Consider the following 20,064-nt stretch of genomic DNA (forward strand, 5'->3'; position numbering starts at 1 on the left):
TTAGAAATAAAACATCGATGATAATTATTAATAATTTATAAAACACTCTAGAAAAAATAACATCATTTAACCATTAACTATAAGCTAGTCTATAGATTTTTTGGAAATGGATTGATAAAAATGATATAGAGGAGGTTTATTGTCCCCTACCTACTAACAATACTCTGGAGGTTTTGAGTTTAGAGGTACATTAACTCTTTGGAGGTATTCGCCTTTTAGTAAAAATACTATTTACGAGTCGTTATGTATTATGCAGTATTTTTTAAAGGGGTTAAATACTTTCGTGAACACTATACCTATTAATGGGTTAATGCTCAGAATTTCGGTGAGTCTAAATGGTTATTGTGATTGAGAAAAAAGTACAAATTATTCTAGTTTCTTTAACTTTGCCCCTCAGATCACCCCCGCCCCCACCCCCGCCGTCCCCAACACACTCATCATATAAAACTGACTGATAAAGTGTCAATTGCCCTTGTAATTGACAGATCTTTAGTCAAAATGATGTTGGATTAAAAGCGGCACTTTTTTGTAATGGGAGAGGGTGTGATGGGGGTGAGGTGGGGCTATTGTTGACGGTCTCTGGTCAAGTTCCGCACATGCCTACGATAATTTATATGTGACAATTTGTTGTGCTGCCAACGAATAACCCATGCTGGACACTGATCTTTACTATATTATACAAATTGCACTAGGATATTTTATCTCCAGTACATGGTAATAAAGTTCATACAAAATAAATAAAATAATACTGATTAATGTTGATATAGGTATTTATATATTCTCGTGTAAATAGAAACCTTATACTCATGTTTATTCATGGCTTATCATGTTCTATTACCATTATGATATTTTATATTAAAATACGTTCTTCTATTCCTTGGTTGATAATTTGTTGTAGTTGGTATATATAGATAATAAAAATGACATTACAGATTTCATGGATGGACTGTTGATATCAAAACGTGGTTATCTAATTGATTTTGTGCCATTTTATCATTCGATGCCTTCACTTTCGGAGTGGCATGAGTCTCGTGGCCTTGTAGTCCTATTTCCAGTTTCTGAGTTATACTACTTCTTGTTTCAGGATTAATTCCTCCGCTGATTGCCCATGAATCTAGTGCAAAAGCTATTAATAGTCTTTCTCCACCTTTCCACTTTTCCTTCTTTTTCATGGCAATTGTTGTTGATTTTTTTTTGGTGTAGAATAGAGGGAAGGGTTTGAAAATATATTTTCCGCCAGGTTTTGGTGAATATTAATGATTCTGGGGCGGACGGATAAGAGAGATAAGATATTGGTTACGTTGAAATCTATGGCGGGCAGTTGCTTGTTTAGTAGTACCCTACTTCCAATTTGTGTATCACAAGATCTCCATGGGGAACCTTATAATTGTTTTGAGCAAGAAATTGCTACATGTTGCTCCATCTGTGGTAGAAAACGTTCAACCTAACGAAAATGTGGGAAAAGTTAGAGCCGACCGAAGAATAGAGAATTAACACTAGAGTCAATGGGGAAATAAATGGTGTATTGTGTTTATACGGAAGTGTATGAGGGCTGTTAGAATTGTCATTAAAACAACATATGGACTATTGTTTTTAGAGAAAGAAAACCCAACGTGTTGTGTAGAAATTGGTAACGCATGCAAAAGATCCTTCGGGAAATCGAAGAAATGTAGTAATGCCGTGAACTATCCTTCCCTTAGTCTCGTCTTCAACGTACAGAGGGTCTGGGGCGGTTGTTAATATTTGACGTAAAGTCCATTGCTCATGCGTAACCGGGAATTTGGTTATTAATGTGGTTGACTATCCAGTATCTTTGGCCAAGTCAAGTAAGAGTTGCTCGCCTTCCCGCAATAAATCCCAAAATTTGTGCATTAATATAAACAAACATGAATCGTGACGAAGAATTAGGATTAATTTAAAAACATAGATATGACCCATAAAGAGAGAAATTTGGATATTGAACTGGCATGCAATTAAATGGATAATTTAAATTAATTTCAGAGGCGTCACCATCATGTTTTAGGACGAGTTACCTCCCTTATACGTCATTTATGATAACGTAAAGACCGGATAATCTAGCCAATGACCTATTATTCTCAAATGTTGACAACGCATCCAGAATAATATTCGTAGAATATTTTTCTGGATGATAGAGACTATCTTTCTCGTATTTCACACTTGGCCATAACAATCCATTCCATTCATAACAATCATCAATTTGTGTGTCAGCGATAACATTTAAAAAACAGAAGGATATTCGTCTATTTGGTTATTGTTGTTTGAAGGTAAACATTAAATACTGGACTGCCATACGTGATAGCAAATCAAATAACAAGGAATTAATAAGTTTAAATAGCAGTCAAAATATGAATTAACAGCAACTCGTTTTTTTTTCTACCAAACCAACTTAATGTTTATTTTTAGAATACACCGTACGCTTATCACCAAATTGCTTCACAATGGAAAAGTAAAATATATAGTAGGCCTGTCATCGGAAATAAGTGGTACTAGAAGAATGCCCGGCTTCACTCGGGGGTCATAACCCCGAAACCGGAAGTGGTAGACTAACGCCACCTGGTCTATGTTACTCCCCGGTCCGAGCTACCCCTATACCCCAAATTTCAAACTCGGGGCAGACCTAGTGTAGCCGCCAACCCCGAACAGACAGACAAACGACAGTCACAAATATTAGTATAGATTTGGGTCCATAAATACAAAATGGCCGACTTTCCTATCGTAAAGTAGTACTAAGGGATGTGAAAAAATTAAGTCACGGGTGCCTTAGTTTTACCATCGTCGACTTTCCCACGAGTTTAGTAGTATCTGGTGTTTCGTAATTTCCGTTAAAACGACTATCTGGTCAAAAATAAAACCGTCGATTGCATTGGATTTTGTTTACGTTGATTTGGTTTTGTTAGATGAACATTTGGAGCCATAGTGGTTCAGTGAGTAAGACACTTGCTTGTTGACTAGGAGGTCCTGGGTTCGATCCCATGATATGTGGCTTCCTATTGTCAGTACCTGTCAAGAAGCGACTTCTACAAGGGTGCGAATTACTAGGTCATTTCGGGACTAACATATGGTTCAGTGGGAGGAAACCGGAGGACCCGGAGAAAACCCACCAGGTTGGACAGGCGACCCTACTCCTTGTCACGTACAACCGGGGAATCGAATTACTGAAAGAAAGATAAACTATTATGTTAGTCTTGGTATTACCTAATCAGTATTGTATGTACCTTAAGTTAAATATCATTTCTCTGTTCAATAGTTCAAGGTACGCACCCACTTTTCGAAATTCGGAACTTCATTCTTTATGTAAACACGTAGCATTCCAATACGCAAAGAGGCAGACGTTTTATTGTTAAGCAGCAACTACAGCACGCAACGATGCCGACTTAATTGGTTATGCTTACAGAATAGAACGATCTCCCCATTGTTTGCCACAAACCAGTGTAAATTTAAATACTGTGATGAAAATACATTTTCATCGATTTATGAACCACATATTCCTGTCACCAAAAAACCCCTCTGTTTTCTTCTTCCATTCATCAATATGAATAATTAATAGGAATTTTGACGTGTGAACATAGAATTTTTATTTTTACATTGAGCAAAATCACCAATCATCCCTTCAGGGTGTTTTACGTTGTCTATTTCTTGTTTTTTTATGACTAACATTCTCATTGTAAAATTAAGATTAATAGTTTACACAAGCTTGAATATGTATCTCTGATGGAGCTAGGTTAATGGTATATATGAAATCAGCATACACTATGTGGGTGTCATTGTTACTAGAATATTAAAGATTTAAAATCATCGTCGTCGTCATCATCATCGTCGCCGTTGTTAGTTGCAACCGTAACCAACACTTCTTACGTTGGTGTTTTTTGATGAGAACGATACAGATTGACAGTCACCATCATTAATACTATCAGCATCTGCAGTAGCTATTTGGAAGCAACGCAGCTGTTTGTAGCTATCGTCATCATCTGCTGCAATCATAGTAACAACTCGTTGCGTTATAGATTTATATTCCTCCCCATCATCTTCATTATCCGCACCAGCATAGGCAACATCAACATCGTCATCATCATCACTTGTTATGATCATCTTCATGGGCGAAGTGTGTGTGTCTGCGGGGGGGGGGCGAATGGTTATCGCGTGATCATATGGTCTCTCTCTCTCTCTCTCTCTCTCTCTCTCTCTCTCATATAGTTACTTAATCTCATGTTTATTCCTAGGCGATCTAGATTAGGTTGAGTAGATCCGCTTTGTCTCTTTCCTAAGCAAGTGTCGGACCTTTTAACTTCTGTTACAGAATTTTCCATTATTGAATTTCTGGCAGTGCTTGAATTATAGATGATGCTTGCAGTAAAGTTTCTACCTCCTACTCCCATTATAGCCTAAACTTGTTTGCAGTCTCTCAGTTGAGTTTTATATTGAATTATTCGAGATGTGATGTTTGAATAATTGATGCTATGTATCACTGTGTTTGAATCTTTGGAGCCAATCCACTGCTTCGTATTATCACGAGTTGTTCAATAATAAGTATTGTTTACCAGATGAGGTGTGTCTGGTTTCGACTATACGACGTGTTGTAGACGCGGAAGGATATGCTAATGCCATCTGATACCACTTCCAATCTGGTGTGGTCCCAGATGTTCGTCACTCTGTGGTAAGTTCGCTTAACTAATAGCTATATATGGTTTTAGATCTGTCTGTAATTTGTTGTGCGCAGTTTAATATCAGTGCCTGTTAAAGTGTTTATTTAGATATCATTAGATCTATAATCCGTTTTATAGATCAGTGATAAAGCGGTCTATAGGGTTTATTTCGAGAGAGTCGCAGTACCTCAGAAACTAAGGTACAGATTGGCTCTTCTCCGGTGTGGGTCGAAAAAGTTTCTCTGGATTTTCTGTGTGGTTCCCCTATCAGCGGTGCGCGATCTAAGACCGAGCAAGGAACAGCATAATATAGTCATTCGGATGTTACGAAGTCTCGAAGTCCCGTGTACACATTGGCGCGTCCCTAAAAGAAACCTTGACAGTTTGAAACAAGTGTAGACAGTGGTGCCCAGATCGTCTTCATTAGCCCAGTAGATGCAGAAAAGCAGGACGTTAAACCCCATTTCATTTCATTTCCGTTTATTTCCCACTGAAAAGGAATTGTTGGTCGAGATCTATTATGAAATTTTATATATTATTATTATTGATAAGGTCCAACATCTCTCTCTCTCTCTCTCTCTCTCTCTCTCTCTCTTGGGTCACGGTGGCTAAGTGGGTAAAACGCTGGCTCGCTAGCCTGGAAGTCGGGTGTTCGATCCCTGCATTGACCGAGAAAGTTCATCGAGATTCCCCGGCGAGGTTCCCTCTTGTCAGTTGTCTAGTCTTTCGGATGGGACAAAAACCCGAGTTTCCGTGTACACATTGGCGTGCACATAAAAGATCCCTTGACAGTTGGAATTCGATATAAGAGTAGGCCGTAGTGTCGCTGTCGGGGCAAAATTTCCCTTATAGCACACTGTCTGCCGTATGTCCGTCTTCATTAGCCCAGTTCTCAGCAGAACAGTAGGACGTTAAACCCCATTTCATTTCTCTCTCTCTCACTCTCTGTATATTAAGTTAATATCCTATTTGTACCAGAAATAAGTGTACATGATAATTAGACTGAAATGCCAGGGAATTATCTTGTCAATTATTGATAATCTACCCACCCACAACAACTGACATTTTATTAACCCTTTAACGCTTGAATAGTCACATGGTCGGTACACAATGGTTTGATTAATCAACTACAAAATGAATACATGTACATATGTTTGTCTGTTATATTTATCTATTACACTAGGACAGTGATTCTCAACTAGTGTGCCGAGGCACACAGGTGTGCCGCGAGATCTTCCTAAGTGTGCCGCGAAATTTTGAACGGCACACTACGAAAATGTGAAAAACCTATGATCCCAAGTGAGTATTCACTGGTGTCTACTGGTAAGTTCATAGCTGTGATTTTCTTTATTTAGTTTGAGTCATTCTATGTGCCTATGCGATGACTAGTCTCTGTCTACGGTTGTGTGTCGTCTATGACTTGCCATGTTTTTATTTTGCATAATTTAAATATTTTTCATATATATTTAGACGGGTGTGCCGCTATTTGTTCATGTGTTCCAAGGTGTGGCGTTGGCAAAAACGGTTGAGAACCACTGCACTAGGAGTTAAATTTATTTACATTCGAAATAAGTTGATCACTATGTTGATGACACTGTCGGTTCGTAAATTCGTACACATTTGTAGTCCGAATTACTGGCTGAAAATGGGCACCGCAGTTTAAACACTGCAGTACGCTGTTGGTTTTTTATTTCGGGCAAAATATCTTTTATAGCATAATACAGTTTGTAAAGAAACGTATAATGTTATATCACATTTTATAACATTCCCTTGCTCACTAACCAAAGTTTACAACGTAAAGCATATCTGTAGCGTCGGTTGTATCAAGACTCCGAGACGTCATAGCGTATTAAAATCTTAATTATGACAATCAAACGCAAACGTGCGACAGAATAGCATTTTAATCTTGTCTGAAACTTTCAGCTCAAAATGTTAAGCCGTGTTAAAATGATCGCCAAAAAAGTCTATAGGGGTTACTCCTCAGGTGATTCATTGAGTGACCTTATAAAAACGACTATTCATTACCGCTTCAAAACTTTGCCAATCGGTAATTAGGACGCAATATTACTTGCTGGAAAACAAGCACAAAATGAAAGTATGGCAGATTTATCCTGGTACATGGTGATTGCTAGTCAAGAAGCTCGTCTATTGGTGGTTTCATTTCTTATTATAGGGTTTCAGTAACTTGATTGAGCTTTGAATAAAGAGTGGTGATAACATTAGATCCCAGAGTTTTATATGCTGAAATATATTTTTGGTGTCTAGTCACGAGATAATGTTATAACAGACATGCGTGTTTTTTTCTTGGTGACTTAGTGTCATAATAATATGTGACACTATCCTGGTCACGGATCTCTAAAACAACAGACTGTGACACTACGGCCAATTAAGAACCAACTCTGACTTCTACGTTGTGTATATTATCAAGTTTTTATAACTACATGTATGTTTATATATGGAATACGGGAAACTACAACATCTATGATAGTACGTTATGAGTTATTATATCTACAGTCTGAGTTTAACAAGCCTAGAACTCAGACCTAACACCTGAAACACTACATATTGTCTATACCCGGACTCGAAACAGAGACTGAGAGTACGTCCTCAGAACCCTACATGATGTCGGTATCCCGGCCTCTGAGCCGAGGCGGCTAAACGCCCCTCTATGACATCGCTATGCTGCCTTCCTTAGGAACACTGAATGAAGTCCAAATCCTAGTCTCTAAGTCGAAGAGGCTGTGTGTATGCCTTCTAAGAACCCTGCATGATGTCTTAAGGGCAATTTAACCTCGCTCTTTCTTATATAGAAACTATAGATACGTCAGCTATCAGGGCGGGATAATTACCATTTTTGGGTAAGTGTTTCGTATGGGCACCGTTTTACGTCAACGTTATTATATTTAATTGACGAATCTGTGACTGAACGATAGTACCGTACTTTCAGCAATTGATGGTGGTAGGAACTGTCTGTGAGTTAGTCTAAGAAAGTTGAATCTTGCAAAATACCTATTTGGCCCAGTTCTCGTTGTCACACATTTGTTTAACCACTTCAATATATTAAACAGAACATATTTAAATACCCAATTATACTATTAAATTCCAAAGATTTCTACCCTGAGTTGTGATTAACTGAATATATTTTTCTCCTATCGTAAATTATGGCCATTTAATATTTAAGGTTTTTAGTGATTCCATGCTGCCTTTTTATGAGTTTGTAATGATCATAAATATATAATAAGATTTATATTTAAAGGCATGAATCGGTCTTCATTTGGAAAATCTTATGGCTTATACGGTGCTCCCGCTACATTTAGACAATTTCAACTTCAGAACATGAACACTTTGTAGTTATTCTAATATTTGCCGACTAATGATTGATCGAGGTGGGTAAATAATCGGATTCAGGTTATAAAATGTGTAGGTGTTTCGAATAAACTTATGGAAAAGTGTAGGTGTACTACTAACGCGTGAGTTTATTGGCTCTAAACGTACAGGGAACCGCAGTAGTTGGGCGGTAATAAAGGAACTAGACTATCGACTAAGAACGAGAGTCGTACGGGTTCGAATTCCGGTGTAACCCGAGAAGTATCTTTGTAATTTTTCTAGGACGATCTCTTGCGGCTGTGGGGCTGATAAAGAAAGTGTGCAAAGTTGCCAAGATGGGACAAGAAAAAAGATTCATCCATGTACATATTGGTGTACACGCAATTTAGCTATTTACAATTGGAAATCGAAAAAGGGTCCAGGAGATAATATTCTAGCATTTCACATGTGCAATCACTGAAATAATAATTACTTAATATTGTGTTGTCGGGGCATTGTACCCCATTCCATTGTAAACCTACACTTTAAAACAAAGTATGGTTATTACGGTATATAAACATACACAGCGTAGATAAAATATACACCAGTATTCCATTCTATTAATTATTGAAATTTTATCCACCTTCGATACGCTTCACAAAGTGCGATAAAAATCGTTACGCTGTAAAGCGTACAGCTTTGTATTAAATTGATTAGGAGATAATATTACCATAATATGATATTGTTCTACACACCATAGATAAATTAAATATATCACTTGTCCACTGTGTTATTTTTCACATTAAAGTGACAACCTTACTAAATGTAAAAAATAAATTCCTTTTTGAATTGCATCCACTCTTTGATCTGCGTAAAAAATCAAATTGTTGATTCCAATGGATTATTTTTTTTTGAGTATTAGCTGCTCAAAAATACTGCAAATATTTCATTTCTTTATTTTGATAACCTTGGATATTTTAAGCTATATGTCTTTATTCAGTTGGTATTTTTTTTAAAGCTTGATTAAATGTTAATATTTAATATAAACCAATGGTGAAATGAAATGCGGTTTAACGCCCTACTGTTCTGCTCCGACTGGGATAATGAAGAAGGGCATATGCCATATAGTGTGCTATGAGGGTAATTTTGCCCGAGCAGCGGGTGCCTCGTCCTACACTTATATCATATTCTAACTGCCAATGTGTACATGGGACGACGGTTTTCCGTCCCATCCAAACGACTTTACAGCTGTCCTTGTCAGGCCCTCCGTTCTGCACAATGGTGAAATGACAGATATAACAGATGTATCGTGAAATTATTCTCGGCTGTGTAAAATAGATAACATATATCGATCTGTTCTACAAGGTTAGTTTAATACAATAAGAATAGCAGCTTTTTAAAAAACATTGTTTTAAATTCAGCAATTTATTTCCTTTAAGGCTGTTTTTACATAATTGCGTTTCGGACTTGTGTTTTATTTTTATTAAATTTTAAATTACTTTTTATTGACACATTATTACAATGGTATTTCACAATTGGAAATTTAAACAGCGATTTAAGTCAGCGGTTGTAATAAAAGTAAGGTACATCAAAACTGTGTTAGCTGTGTGAACGTCTCATCTGCAAAGTGATATTGGGTGGTCTAGAAAGAGCAAGCATACTCTGTGGTCTGTAAGCCACGCTTCATCAGTGGTGCAGGACGGGGAGTCTGACAAGGACAGCTGTCTAGTCGTTCGGATGGGACGAAAAACCGAGGTGTCGTGTATATATTGACGTGCACGAAAATTATCCTTTGGCAGATGGAATACGATAGGCCATAGTGCCGCTGCCCGGGCAAAATTTCCCTCATACCACACTGTATGGTGTATGCCCGTCTTCATTAGCCTAGTCGGAGCATAACCATAGGACGTTAAACCCCATTTCATTTCATCATTCGGTGCCATTATTCAGACCTTTATTTCAAAAAACGATAGCTACTGGGTCAAAATATCGAATCACCAACCCAGAATTGTCATGACGATTATTCGCCTTTGCTAACTAGTCCACATAACCACCACGGGTAGTAGCTAAAAGATCACGAATTTCAGGGTTGCTCTTGTTATAAAATGATGTCAAGTTGAAATCGGCATTCCTGGATATATTTCGGTTAAACATTGGCAGAGCTCGTAAAGGTTATCCTCCAAATTAGGTATTTCCCATTAATGTTTAAGATTGAATTTTAAAGAACCTTTATACCATTAATTAAAAAGAGGAATAAAAGGCGATGGATATTAATTTTATTAATGTCCATGACTTTGATCCTAACACACAGATAAGTCCAGTATACGGATGAAAAGTGGTACCAGATGTTACAGTTAGACCATCAAACTTTCGAAAGGCCGACTTAAGTCTAGTTGGTAAATATCACTGTTTCAGCCATTTCAATATTAACCGTTTGCCACGGGCCACGAAGGCCTTACAAAAAGAACATGCTGTAGCATACCCGTTAAACTGTAGAACATACATGTTGCTATGCGAAAATGGAAAATTAACTATGGGAAATTTGAGGTAGTCACGTTTGTCATGTAGTCCAACACTAAGTTTTCGTTTTAGGATGCGTATCAAAATAGGATGCGCAATTGTCCAGTTCAGTTGCATACTAAATATCCATCTTAGGATAAATGCAGTCGAAAAATTCAATTCGCAAAACTATGAATTGATCAAAAGGCATCGCGTTTGTCTGTGTATAAACTCTGTGTATAAAAATACATAAACAAAATAAGTAAGCAACGGTGTGCAATTGGTTCCCATAGGAACTGAATATTATGTTGTTAATAGGAAATTTCAATATTCTAAAGACGCCATTTTTGCTGAACGTGTGCTTATGTAGGCTATAAATTGTTAGATAATTTTAGACCATGAAAAATAAATTGTTCCTGTCAAATGGTCAGATCAATTATTCATATTTTACTCATGAACAATGATATCTAATTAGTACTTATTGATTTATGTATACATATGTAATAATTTATATCTACATATCAACTAATAACCATGAATTATAAATACATCCGTGACCTCAACCAGCTCAACATCGTCGGGTGGCCTCTGTAATGCGCGTTTAATTTGCAACGTAAGTCAACAATGCAGAACTTTGACCTTGAATATCCCAAACATTATAGTCACCTCGATAACCAAGGCACCCAGAGATTAGGTTGTTTTAAATGGAAGGATAACGTTGCCAATATTATTCCAATGTTCATGGTCCGGACTTTTTTCCATATGCAAATGAGCTTCGTCGTAGATTCCGTATAAGGTACATGTTCTAATATGCTAGCTAAGTTCTATTATCCATTTGTCTAGAATGAAGACGTGCAATGTGCAAAATAACTATTATACTGTATTTTGTGTGAGAGAGAGAGAAATGGGGTTTAACGTCCACTCGACACAAACTAGGTCATTTCGGGACTAACATATGGTTTAATTTTATTTCAATAATTCGCTTGCGCGTAGGGGTCTTTAGCAGTGGGAGGAAACCGGAGGACCCGGAGAAAACCCACGAGGTTGGACAGGCGACCCTACTCCTTGCCACGTACAACCGGGGATTCGAAACCACGCCAGTCGACTCAATGACAGACTTTATGATACAGCGCGCGCACGCTAACCATTCAGCCATCCAACCCCCCACTGTATTTTGTATTATTGAAAAGTGTATTTTGCATTTTAACACTGTGACATTGGTACTGTGGAACAATGGAAATTGCAAATTGTAAAACTAAAATACGTATTTTGAACTGCTGACATATGCTGTTTGCACCGTGAACATTGAAATAATATTGCCAACGTTATCCTTCCATAGTTTTATGCCCTGGGTAAGGATGTGACTACACATCATGACAATGCGAATATGTTTAATATTGATATTAACTTTTTATTCCCTTTAAATTTTAAAACAAACTCTACTAAACAAAGTCTATAATTATTTGAGAAATAAATGCATTCGTTTAAAGTATGTTTAGATAAGAATAAATCGGTACTTAAACTTTATTTGAATAAACAGTTATTGACGATATGACTTACAGCTGAATAATCATAACATTATCTTCTAGCATAACGGAATGTTTATATCACTATACAATATTTATATCACTATAGCTTTAAAAATTCACCAATGACATTATATTGTAGATAGAAAATAATATCTCGAAAGGCACATTAGGTTAGATTAGATAAAGAGCTGACAGTTCTCACTATAATAGTTCAAAAATAGATAATAAAAAGGAAATATGTTGAAAATGTCAGTTAAATTACCTCACTCTGAGCCTAATTACTTCACTCTGTAGCCTCGATTGTCATTGCTACCGTTGTTACGATAATAAACAGTCTCGATTATTGTCTTTTACAGTAAAATGGATAACATTTAAATCTACTTAATGGCATCGAGAGTTAATTATGGTCTTGCTATGTTAATTAATATCTAATTAACATATAACATTTTTAGGCCTAAAGAAAGACATGCAATAGACAGATTTAGTTCTTATATAGTTACTGTTTTAATAATTCAACCTTATTTATTAGAAATAAACTGATATTTATGATGGTTTGAAATCTTTATAATAACATCTCTCTGGGGAATAATGAATATAGATATTAACGGGAGATGTGTAAATCCTTTATAACACCGATATTGGACATTTAAGAATGGAAATAAAATATAAATATATCTTTATAAGTCGTCAGAATCCGCAAAGCTAGCTTAAAGATCTCTTTAATGTGCCTTTATATCTGAATTAAAATCTAAATACCAATATGCACCTTGAAATATGTTTTTTTATGTTTTTTAATAAACCCAAATTTTTTATATGACGTTGTTTTATATGCTTAGTCATAATAGCGTTAACTGAAGAAATACAATTAACATTATCTGTAATTTAGATAAAAAAATATAAAAGCTCTTTGTAATGTAACTTAAATTATTATATTTAAAATAAACTAATATGAATACCATGATGAAGGCCCTTATAATAAAAATTATTCACAATGAAACTATTGTGTTATCGATATTAATATATAAAGGTGAATACATGTGTATACAGTGTAATCAATAAGTTTAATGATAGGCTGACAGAATAAAAATCTAATTTAAAGTGGGGTAATTTCACCGTATATTTATAACGGGATTGTTCAAATTAAATTTCAGACAAGCCTGCTAAGCTGTCATTGAGATATTGGCTATTTATCTTCATACTTACAAGTTGGACAAGTTATATTAATGGTTTTCGAGGATTTTAAACGAACAATCGCCTTACCCGATACCCAAAGCGGGCCAGTGCTTGTATTTACGAAAATTCGGTAAGTTTAAGGTTATTGTGAATGTATTATATTAATGTACCTGGTGAACGTCACACTACCGTTTAAATATCAATATAAACATAATATATGAAATATGTAGAGACTCACCGATGTGGAACCTTTTGGTTTTTAAGACGATTGGTTTCATCTTTTAGGTATATTAAAATGATTGAATAACTACCATAATATTTCGGAAATAGGCTTTAAAAAGCAGCGTTTGGTGTACAGTCGTAAATATAATTTTAACGTTATTTAATTCTGACGTCTGGCCAGGTAGATTTTCCCCGTGATTAGTTTATCCTAAGTGTGGATCGATTTGTATACATGACAAAGTAATGTTATTAATTCTGTCTGGAGAACCTAACATTGATTTAAAGAGGGGTGTATGTTTTTAGACTAATTTTGTTACATTTTGTTAATACTTGATCGGCTTAGCATTTATCATTTGAAGACACAAGGAAATGAAATGAAATGGCGTTTAACGTCCTACTATTCTGCCCCGACTGGGCTAATGAAGACGGGCATACGCCATGCGCTACGGCCTATGTGTACGCCAACGTGTACACGGGATATTGGTTTTTCGTCCCATCCGAACGACTAGACAGCTGTCCTTGCCAGCCCCCCCCCCCCGTCCTGCACCAATGACAAGGGGAAACCACGCCGGAAAATCCTAGTGAACTTTCTCCGCCACCAACGGGAGCGAATCCGCGGGCTCTAGGCCAGCGAGTCAGCTTTTTACTCACTTAGCCACCATGACTCCCCGAAGACACAAGGAAAATCATGACAATGTTCATAATAATAATACCAGGTATTATATAAATTGAAGATAATGTATCTGGTACTCTCACATGGACGGTATAAACGATATATATATTAAAGTTTCAACAAAGACCCCATTTTTGTTGGAAATTTTCCGTTTTGTTATTTTGCTGATAAAAGTATTTTCAACTTTGTATATATTCTGTAAATGATGGTTTTGGATCATTTTTTGTACGTCTATATTTTTGATTAAAATGGTTTGGTTCTTCATTATGTGTGCATTAAGCTTTGCTAGTAAAACATCAGCTTTAGATTAGTCCATGTCTTGCAATATTTGTAAATATATTTTTTTTAAAAATGAATCCACAATTTTTATGAAACAGAACATGCGTAAAAACAGTGTTTCTCGCACTTGCTCCTAATTTATACGTTTTTGTGTTTAGGATTCGTTTATTAATTCGGGATTGAAATTCTCTCAGGACCGACACCCATTTTCTATTTGATTTTCTATTATTTTTTTTTATTCAAATAGCATTTGGAATACTGAGCAATCCTATTGATCCTATAAATTTTGTTTTCGATAGTTGCTCTATATTATTATACATGGTTTTGGTATTGCTGACATATACCTAACTATAGTAATCCACAAATGTATCCTTAATTTTGCAAATTTCTTCCAGTTATTGGTATATACAAAAACTTCATTCTGGGTATTTCAATTCTGAAGCTAAACATAACCCATCATTATGTCAATTTTGAATCCTGCCAATGTTAAAATTATACTAATTGCAGTATTTTTCTAAATAAATAATCATGTTAAAAAATCATAGTACGCCAAACTGACGCCTTCCAGAGATCGTTTTCGGTTAATTCTGTTATAGGGTTAGGGTTAACTTTAAGAATATCCCGGATGCTCCCAGGGCATCGATTCGGGAATAGCGTTCAAGGGGTATTTTGGATCAACAAGCGCCTTTTCCTGCTCAGTTTGAGATATTTATGGGAAGGTTTTAAGAAAGTTTGTCACTTTTTGACCACCTATACCAGATGGTTAAAAAATTTGATCTGTTTTGATTTTATCGTTCCTCTTCCCTTATTTACCTATCAAATTCTTTAAAATATTTGAAATTCAGGTTGAGTCTATCTTTATTTTATTTTACATTTTATTTATATTTTGTGTAGGGATAGGGGTGGGGTGTCAGGAACTATACACCAAGCACTACTCATTTTTTTGTTCTTCTTGGCGGAGGCTCTCTTTGAGAATGGCCTAAGGCACCACCACTTCCCGTTGATATGACGTCACAATTCCAAGACGGCGGTGATGACCCCATGCTCCGTTCCTGGTTCATAGTTCGCCCTTTGTTCTTTCAATAGAGATATTTGAATTTCTGGATGTAGTATTGAGCTTTTAGGTATCTTCTCTTTTCACATCGTAGAAAAATTAATATAGATATGAATCTGTGATTTAAACACAATATAATATATGTTCATTTTCGGTCTATCCGATATTTTGACTTTCATACAGTAAGGGGTTCCTTTGTTTCAGTCTTGTAGACTACCATCGGTTGATTATTTCTATCAGTAGAATAATATTTTGTTATTAAAATAACATGGTTCCAAAATATGGATGCATTTGGGTTTCCTGTAAAAACATTAGCTTTAGAGTAGTACCTGACTATTGGGATGGGATTAGCCTTTTCTACTGAACATGATTTTTTCATCTGTAACTTTTACCTGTTAAATATTGCTGTAAAGGGACAGTAATTGAAACACATCTTTAGGCGAGCCTGACAAATGTTAATGCCGTTATTAATTCGAAATTGTTCAGTATAGCATTCTGGGAAACACGATTCATACACATTACGCCTCATTTACCGTTTGATCAGTCAATCGTTCACCGAGTAGCAACACTGCAACAGTTCGGACAACTTTCTTTTTATCATTAATTGGCATAGATTGGTTTTGCCTTGTAAATTTGTCCGAGAATAGATTAATTGAGAAATACCTGATCATTCACCGATATACTTCAATTGTTTTTCGTGACAGAAAGAGGTCACAAATGAAACTGTTAACAATTCCCTAATAGTTAACTGATAATGTGAATCGTGACAAATTATATATCATTGTTAGGGAAACATGGTGCTCATAGTTGGAATGTATTGGTCGTTAATCATGTAACAGGAACCAATCGTTACCTAGCGGTAATTGATTTTACTTGGCACAAAAATCCAAGTTAAGGGATCGGTGTTGTAATACTTCAGATTAATGTCACACAGGTTTAAATTAAAAATACGGGTATTTTTCTGGGCTAAGAGAATAACTTGTGTTTGTGTGGCCTTTTACAACGTTGAGTTATTTAGATGACAGGGGCGGTGTTATATTAGCTAAGGGAATTGATTTCAACCGGTTTAATAGCATCCACGGTTTTGGCCAGCTCTTTTAAACTAACAGATGAATAATTTATTGACGACCGGGATATGTGCCAGAGAACTGATTTCGAATAGGATTTATCAGTAATTGTTAGCTTATTGTTGATTTGTTCTAGAATCTCTCTTGACGACCGGGATATGTGCCAGAGAACTGATTTCGAGAAGAATTTATTATTAACTGTTAGCTTATTGTTGATTTGTTAAAATCTCTCTGAATCTTCTAAGTAACTGTAAGTTTTTCATTATTTAAAGATACATTATGGGAGATTAGATACAGTGCTGGCAGTTCTCACTATAATAGTTAAAAACTAGATAATGTAAACGGAATTTGCTGAAAATTTCAGTCAAATTGATCCACTCTGAACCGAGAATTTAGCGATTGAATTTTCGTCCTAGTCTCGATCATCATTACTAAAGTCGGTACAATATAATGCATAGTCTCGATTATCCAATTCTTGATTTAATCATGAATGAGCATAAAGCAGCAGATCGGGTCCTAATCCAGTAAATACCGCAGGCTAGCGATGACATCGAGAGTCGATTATGGTCTGGATAAGTTAATTAATGTCTAATTAATAATTTAGATAACTCTTTAGGCCTAAAGAAAGACCTGAAATAGGCAGATTTAGCTCTTGCATAATGTATGTTTAATAACAGTATCCTCAGCTGCTACAAATGTATATACTTATTTAGAACATTTAAAAATGTATTTATCGTTTCAGGTGAATAATGGAATCATCGCGACCTTTGAATAACGTCTTGGCGTTGATTGAATAAGACAGGGTCATGCCCCCTGTCCGTTTTCCGGTACCATGCACAACATTTGCTCCATATAACAGCACAATCAACGAAAGTCAAGCATTAGAGTTGGCGAAAGATGATCGCAATGCCCTACTATACATCGTCGTCACGCTTTTGTTTTATTCCATGGGAATCATCATTGGGATTATCACATATTTAAAACGTGAACGGCGTGAGATGCTGGAAGATAAAACATTTGACCTCTATTTTCAAATGAAAAGTGACCCGTATACTACCTTTAAAGCAGAACGAGTGCAAATGGTCGCAGCGCGATTAGCGCAGTTAGAAAAAGATAAGTTGGAAAAAGAGATTCTCATGAGTTCAGAAGCAGGGTGCAGTAACGGAATTCAAAATCAAACATCTCTGGAGGTTAACCAATCAGAATCGTCAGATTGTGAATCTATTCCTACTGTAGCAAGCAAATCAAGCCCAACCATGTCTTCTTCCTCGGGTAACAACACAAGACCAACAGATATAGACATTACCAAACAGACCATTTCAGAAAATGAGATTAATGTTTCAGGGGATGAAATAAAATCAAAAATAGAGTCAGTGAGTGATGCCGAACCTGCTGAACCTGCTAGTGATCCTGCGGGTTCTGGTGGTGGTGCTGCTGCTATTGCAATCAAGACTGAAATTCCTCTAAAACCAGGACTTGGTCCCACCGATAATCAACGACGTACTGTCTTTCAAGTTTCTCCTTCAGGGGAGCCGATTTCTTCTGTGGTAGCTAAAATATTCGACTCGGAGAGACGAGGTGGATTGATGATGTCCCCTAAAGCTCTACATCTGTTCGATCGGGGCAAAAAACGGTTAGTGGGACGCCAACTTTCTCTAGACGTTCCAGATAGAAGGGTAACTCCGAGATTAAAAACCCGTCAACTTTCCATGGATATTCCTGATACGGAAATGGTGCCAAATTTATTTAGCGAAGTAGAAAAAGATAGACTATTGTCTGAGATTCAGAGAGACGAAATTCCAGAAGAAACTTCAGAGGATTCTCTTGTTTCTAGAGTTTAAGGGAATTGTAGGAGATGAGTGCAAAATAATGGAAATAGTAGTGATTCTTTTTGGATTAAAAGTTTGTGATTCTCATATACTAGTGATGCGTTTGGCTGATAACTTTTCATATGTTATTTGTTATGCAGGGTATCGTTAATTGTGATAACAGATCTCAGGCTGTGCTTTGGAAAGTTTAGTCCATAAGGCGGTTTCGACAGCTTCGAGTAAGGCTAATACCAAAATCATTTCTTGTTCGTATCCTGTTTTCCAGCTCAAATATTACTGGGTTATTCCAAAATTGGTAAGACTTTTCCTGAAGGGTAGATTGTTTAATGGATAAGAAATACCGGCAGTGGTTGATTTAATCAAATTCACTCAACGATTGTATATAGACGTACACAACTGTTTTTTATTTTTACCGCACAAAATTTTAACAATCTTCATTAAACACTTCACCGTTTCTAACAAACATTTTTTTAAACATTGCAACAGGCTTATTATAATTTATTAATGTTTGTCCTAGATACCTGACGTGTCATTGACATCTTGTTCACATGAAATGGGGTGTCGAATATCACGTGCAGTTATGTTGGGGGGTGTTTAAAATAAAATAAATTTTCTGTAATACGTGTTATTCCAGGAGCATTATGTTCTTTGCAGTAAAACTGTACTTTGTTTGAAGTGGGTTTTCTCGTAGGTTAATTCGCAAGGAGCATAGTGTATGTTGTAGTCATACGCCATTTTGTTATAAGTTTGGTATTTGTTTAAGTGGTAGCACATTTCATTGTGTTATATATGCGACAATGCTTTAATTGGGAGCGTAAAACATATTCCACAAGATCGTATACGTAGTGATACGTGATTTAAACATTGCAGTGATAAGTCATTACTGTGGAGCTGTGGGGTGATGATGTTTATCGCAGTGGTAAGTCATTACTGTAGAGCCGTGGGGTGATGATGACCGTGTATTGCTGTAATACGTCATTACTGTAGTGGTGTCAGGACGTATATTGCAGTGATTGAAATGAAGAATAGTGAGGTGGGAACGTGCATTGCAGTGATATTGCATTATTGTACAGCAGTGATGTTGGGCGTGCATTGCAGTGATAAGCCATTGCTGGGGCGTATATTGCATTGATAGACGATTTCTGTAGAGTAGTAAGGTGGAAGCATATATCGCAGTGATTAGTCATTACTGTATAGTTTTGAAGAGAAAACACGGTTTGCATTGATTCATATGATTCATCTCGATAGTATTGTACTATATCTCTACAGTAAACTTTTAGCAGTATGTCATCATTTTGATATGTTCATGGTAGAGTATAATTGTCTCCCAATCGGAACTATGTTGCGAAGTAACATTTGAAGTGATTAAATAAACAATGAAAAGCTGATATATTATATTGTACATAAGTGACGAGACGTTATAGATTCGGTTGTCTTGATAAGTATTACCATTGTTGACTTACAGTATTTTAAATCACACGGTCATGCGCAGTAGAGTGCATTCCGTGGTTATGTTTAATATCTACCATGGTGGGTTTAATAGTTTCACTCTTTGATATTTATTTGGTGTGTTTATAATTTTACTGCATACCTGTTACATTGAATATCAGTTTTATATTCGTATATTGTATACACATTCCAACTGACCAAATTATGGTCATCACTCAGCCACTTTACCCTAAAATTTAATACATTATGTCAACCACTCTTTGATAATATATAAAATTCAGGAGATCGAAGGTTCAAAGTACCATACATTAAAAAGTTTA

General features: G+C 36.2%; 1 protein-coding gene across 3 annotated transcripts in view; it reads left to right on the plus strand.

The window, feature by feature from the left end:
- LOC126817222 (uncharacterized) overlaps window positions 1-19,036 on the plus strand; it is a 47,472-nt gene extending 28,436 nt beyond the window's left edge. Inside the window, exons 1-2 of one of the 3 annotated variants that reach the window (XM_050544033.1) lie at window positions 4,562-4,675; window positions 17,209-19,035. In XM_050544033.1, the coding sequence (XP_050399990.1) occupies window positions 17,273-18,307 (1,035 nt within the window). In that variant the 5' untranslated portion in view covers window positions 4,562-4,675; window positions 17,209-17,272 and the 3' untranslated portion in view covers window positions 18,308-19,035. Of the gene's footprint in view, window positions 1-4,561; window positions 4,676-13,157; window positions 13,302-17,208 lie in introns of those variants that run through there. The other 2 variants (XM_050544032.2, XM_050544034.2) reach the window with 2 other exon arrangements.
- The last annotated feature ends 1,028 nt before the right edge of the window (window positions 19,037-20,064 follow it).

Source organism: Patella vulgata, chromosome 4 (genome assembly GCF_932274485.2).
Source record: "Patella vulgata chromosome 4, xgPatVulg1.2, whole genome shotgun sequence".
In the NCBI taxonomy this organism is placed as follows: domain Eukaryota; kingdom Metazoa; phylum Mollusca; class Gastropoda; family Patellidae; genus Patella; species Patella vulgata.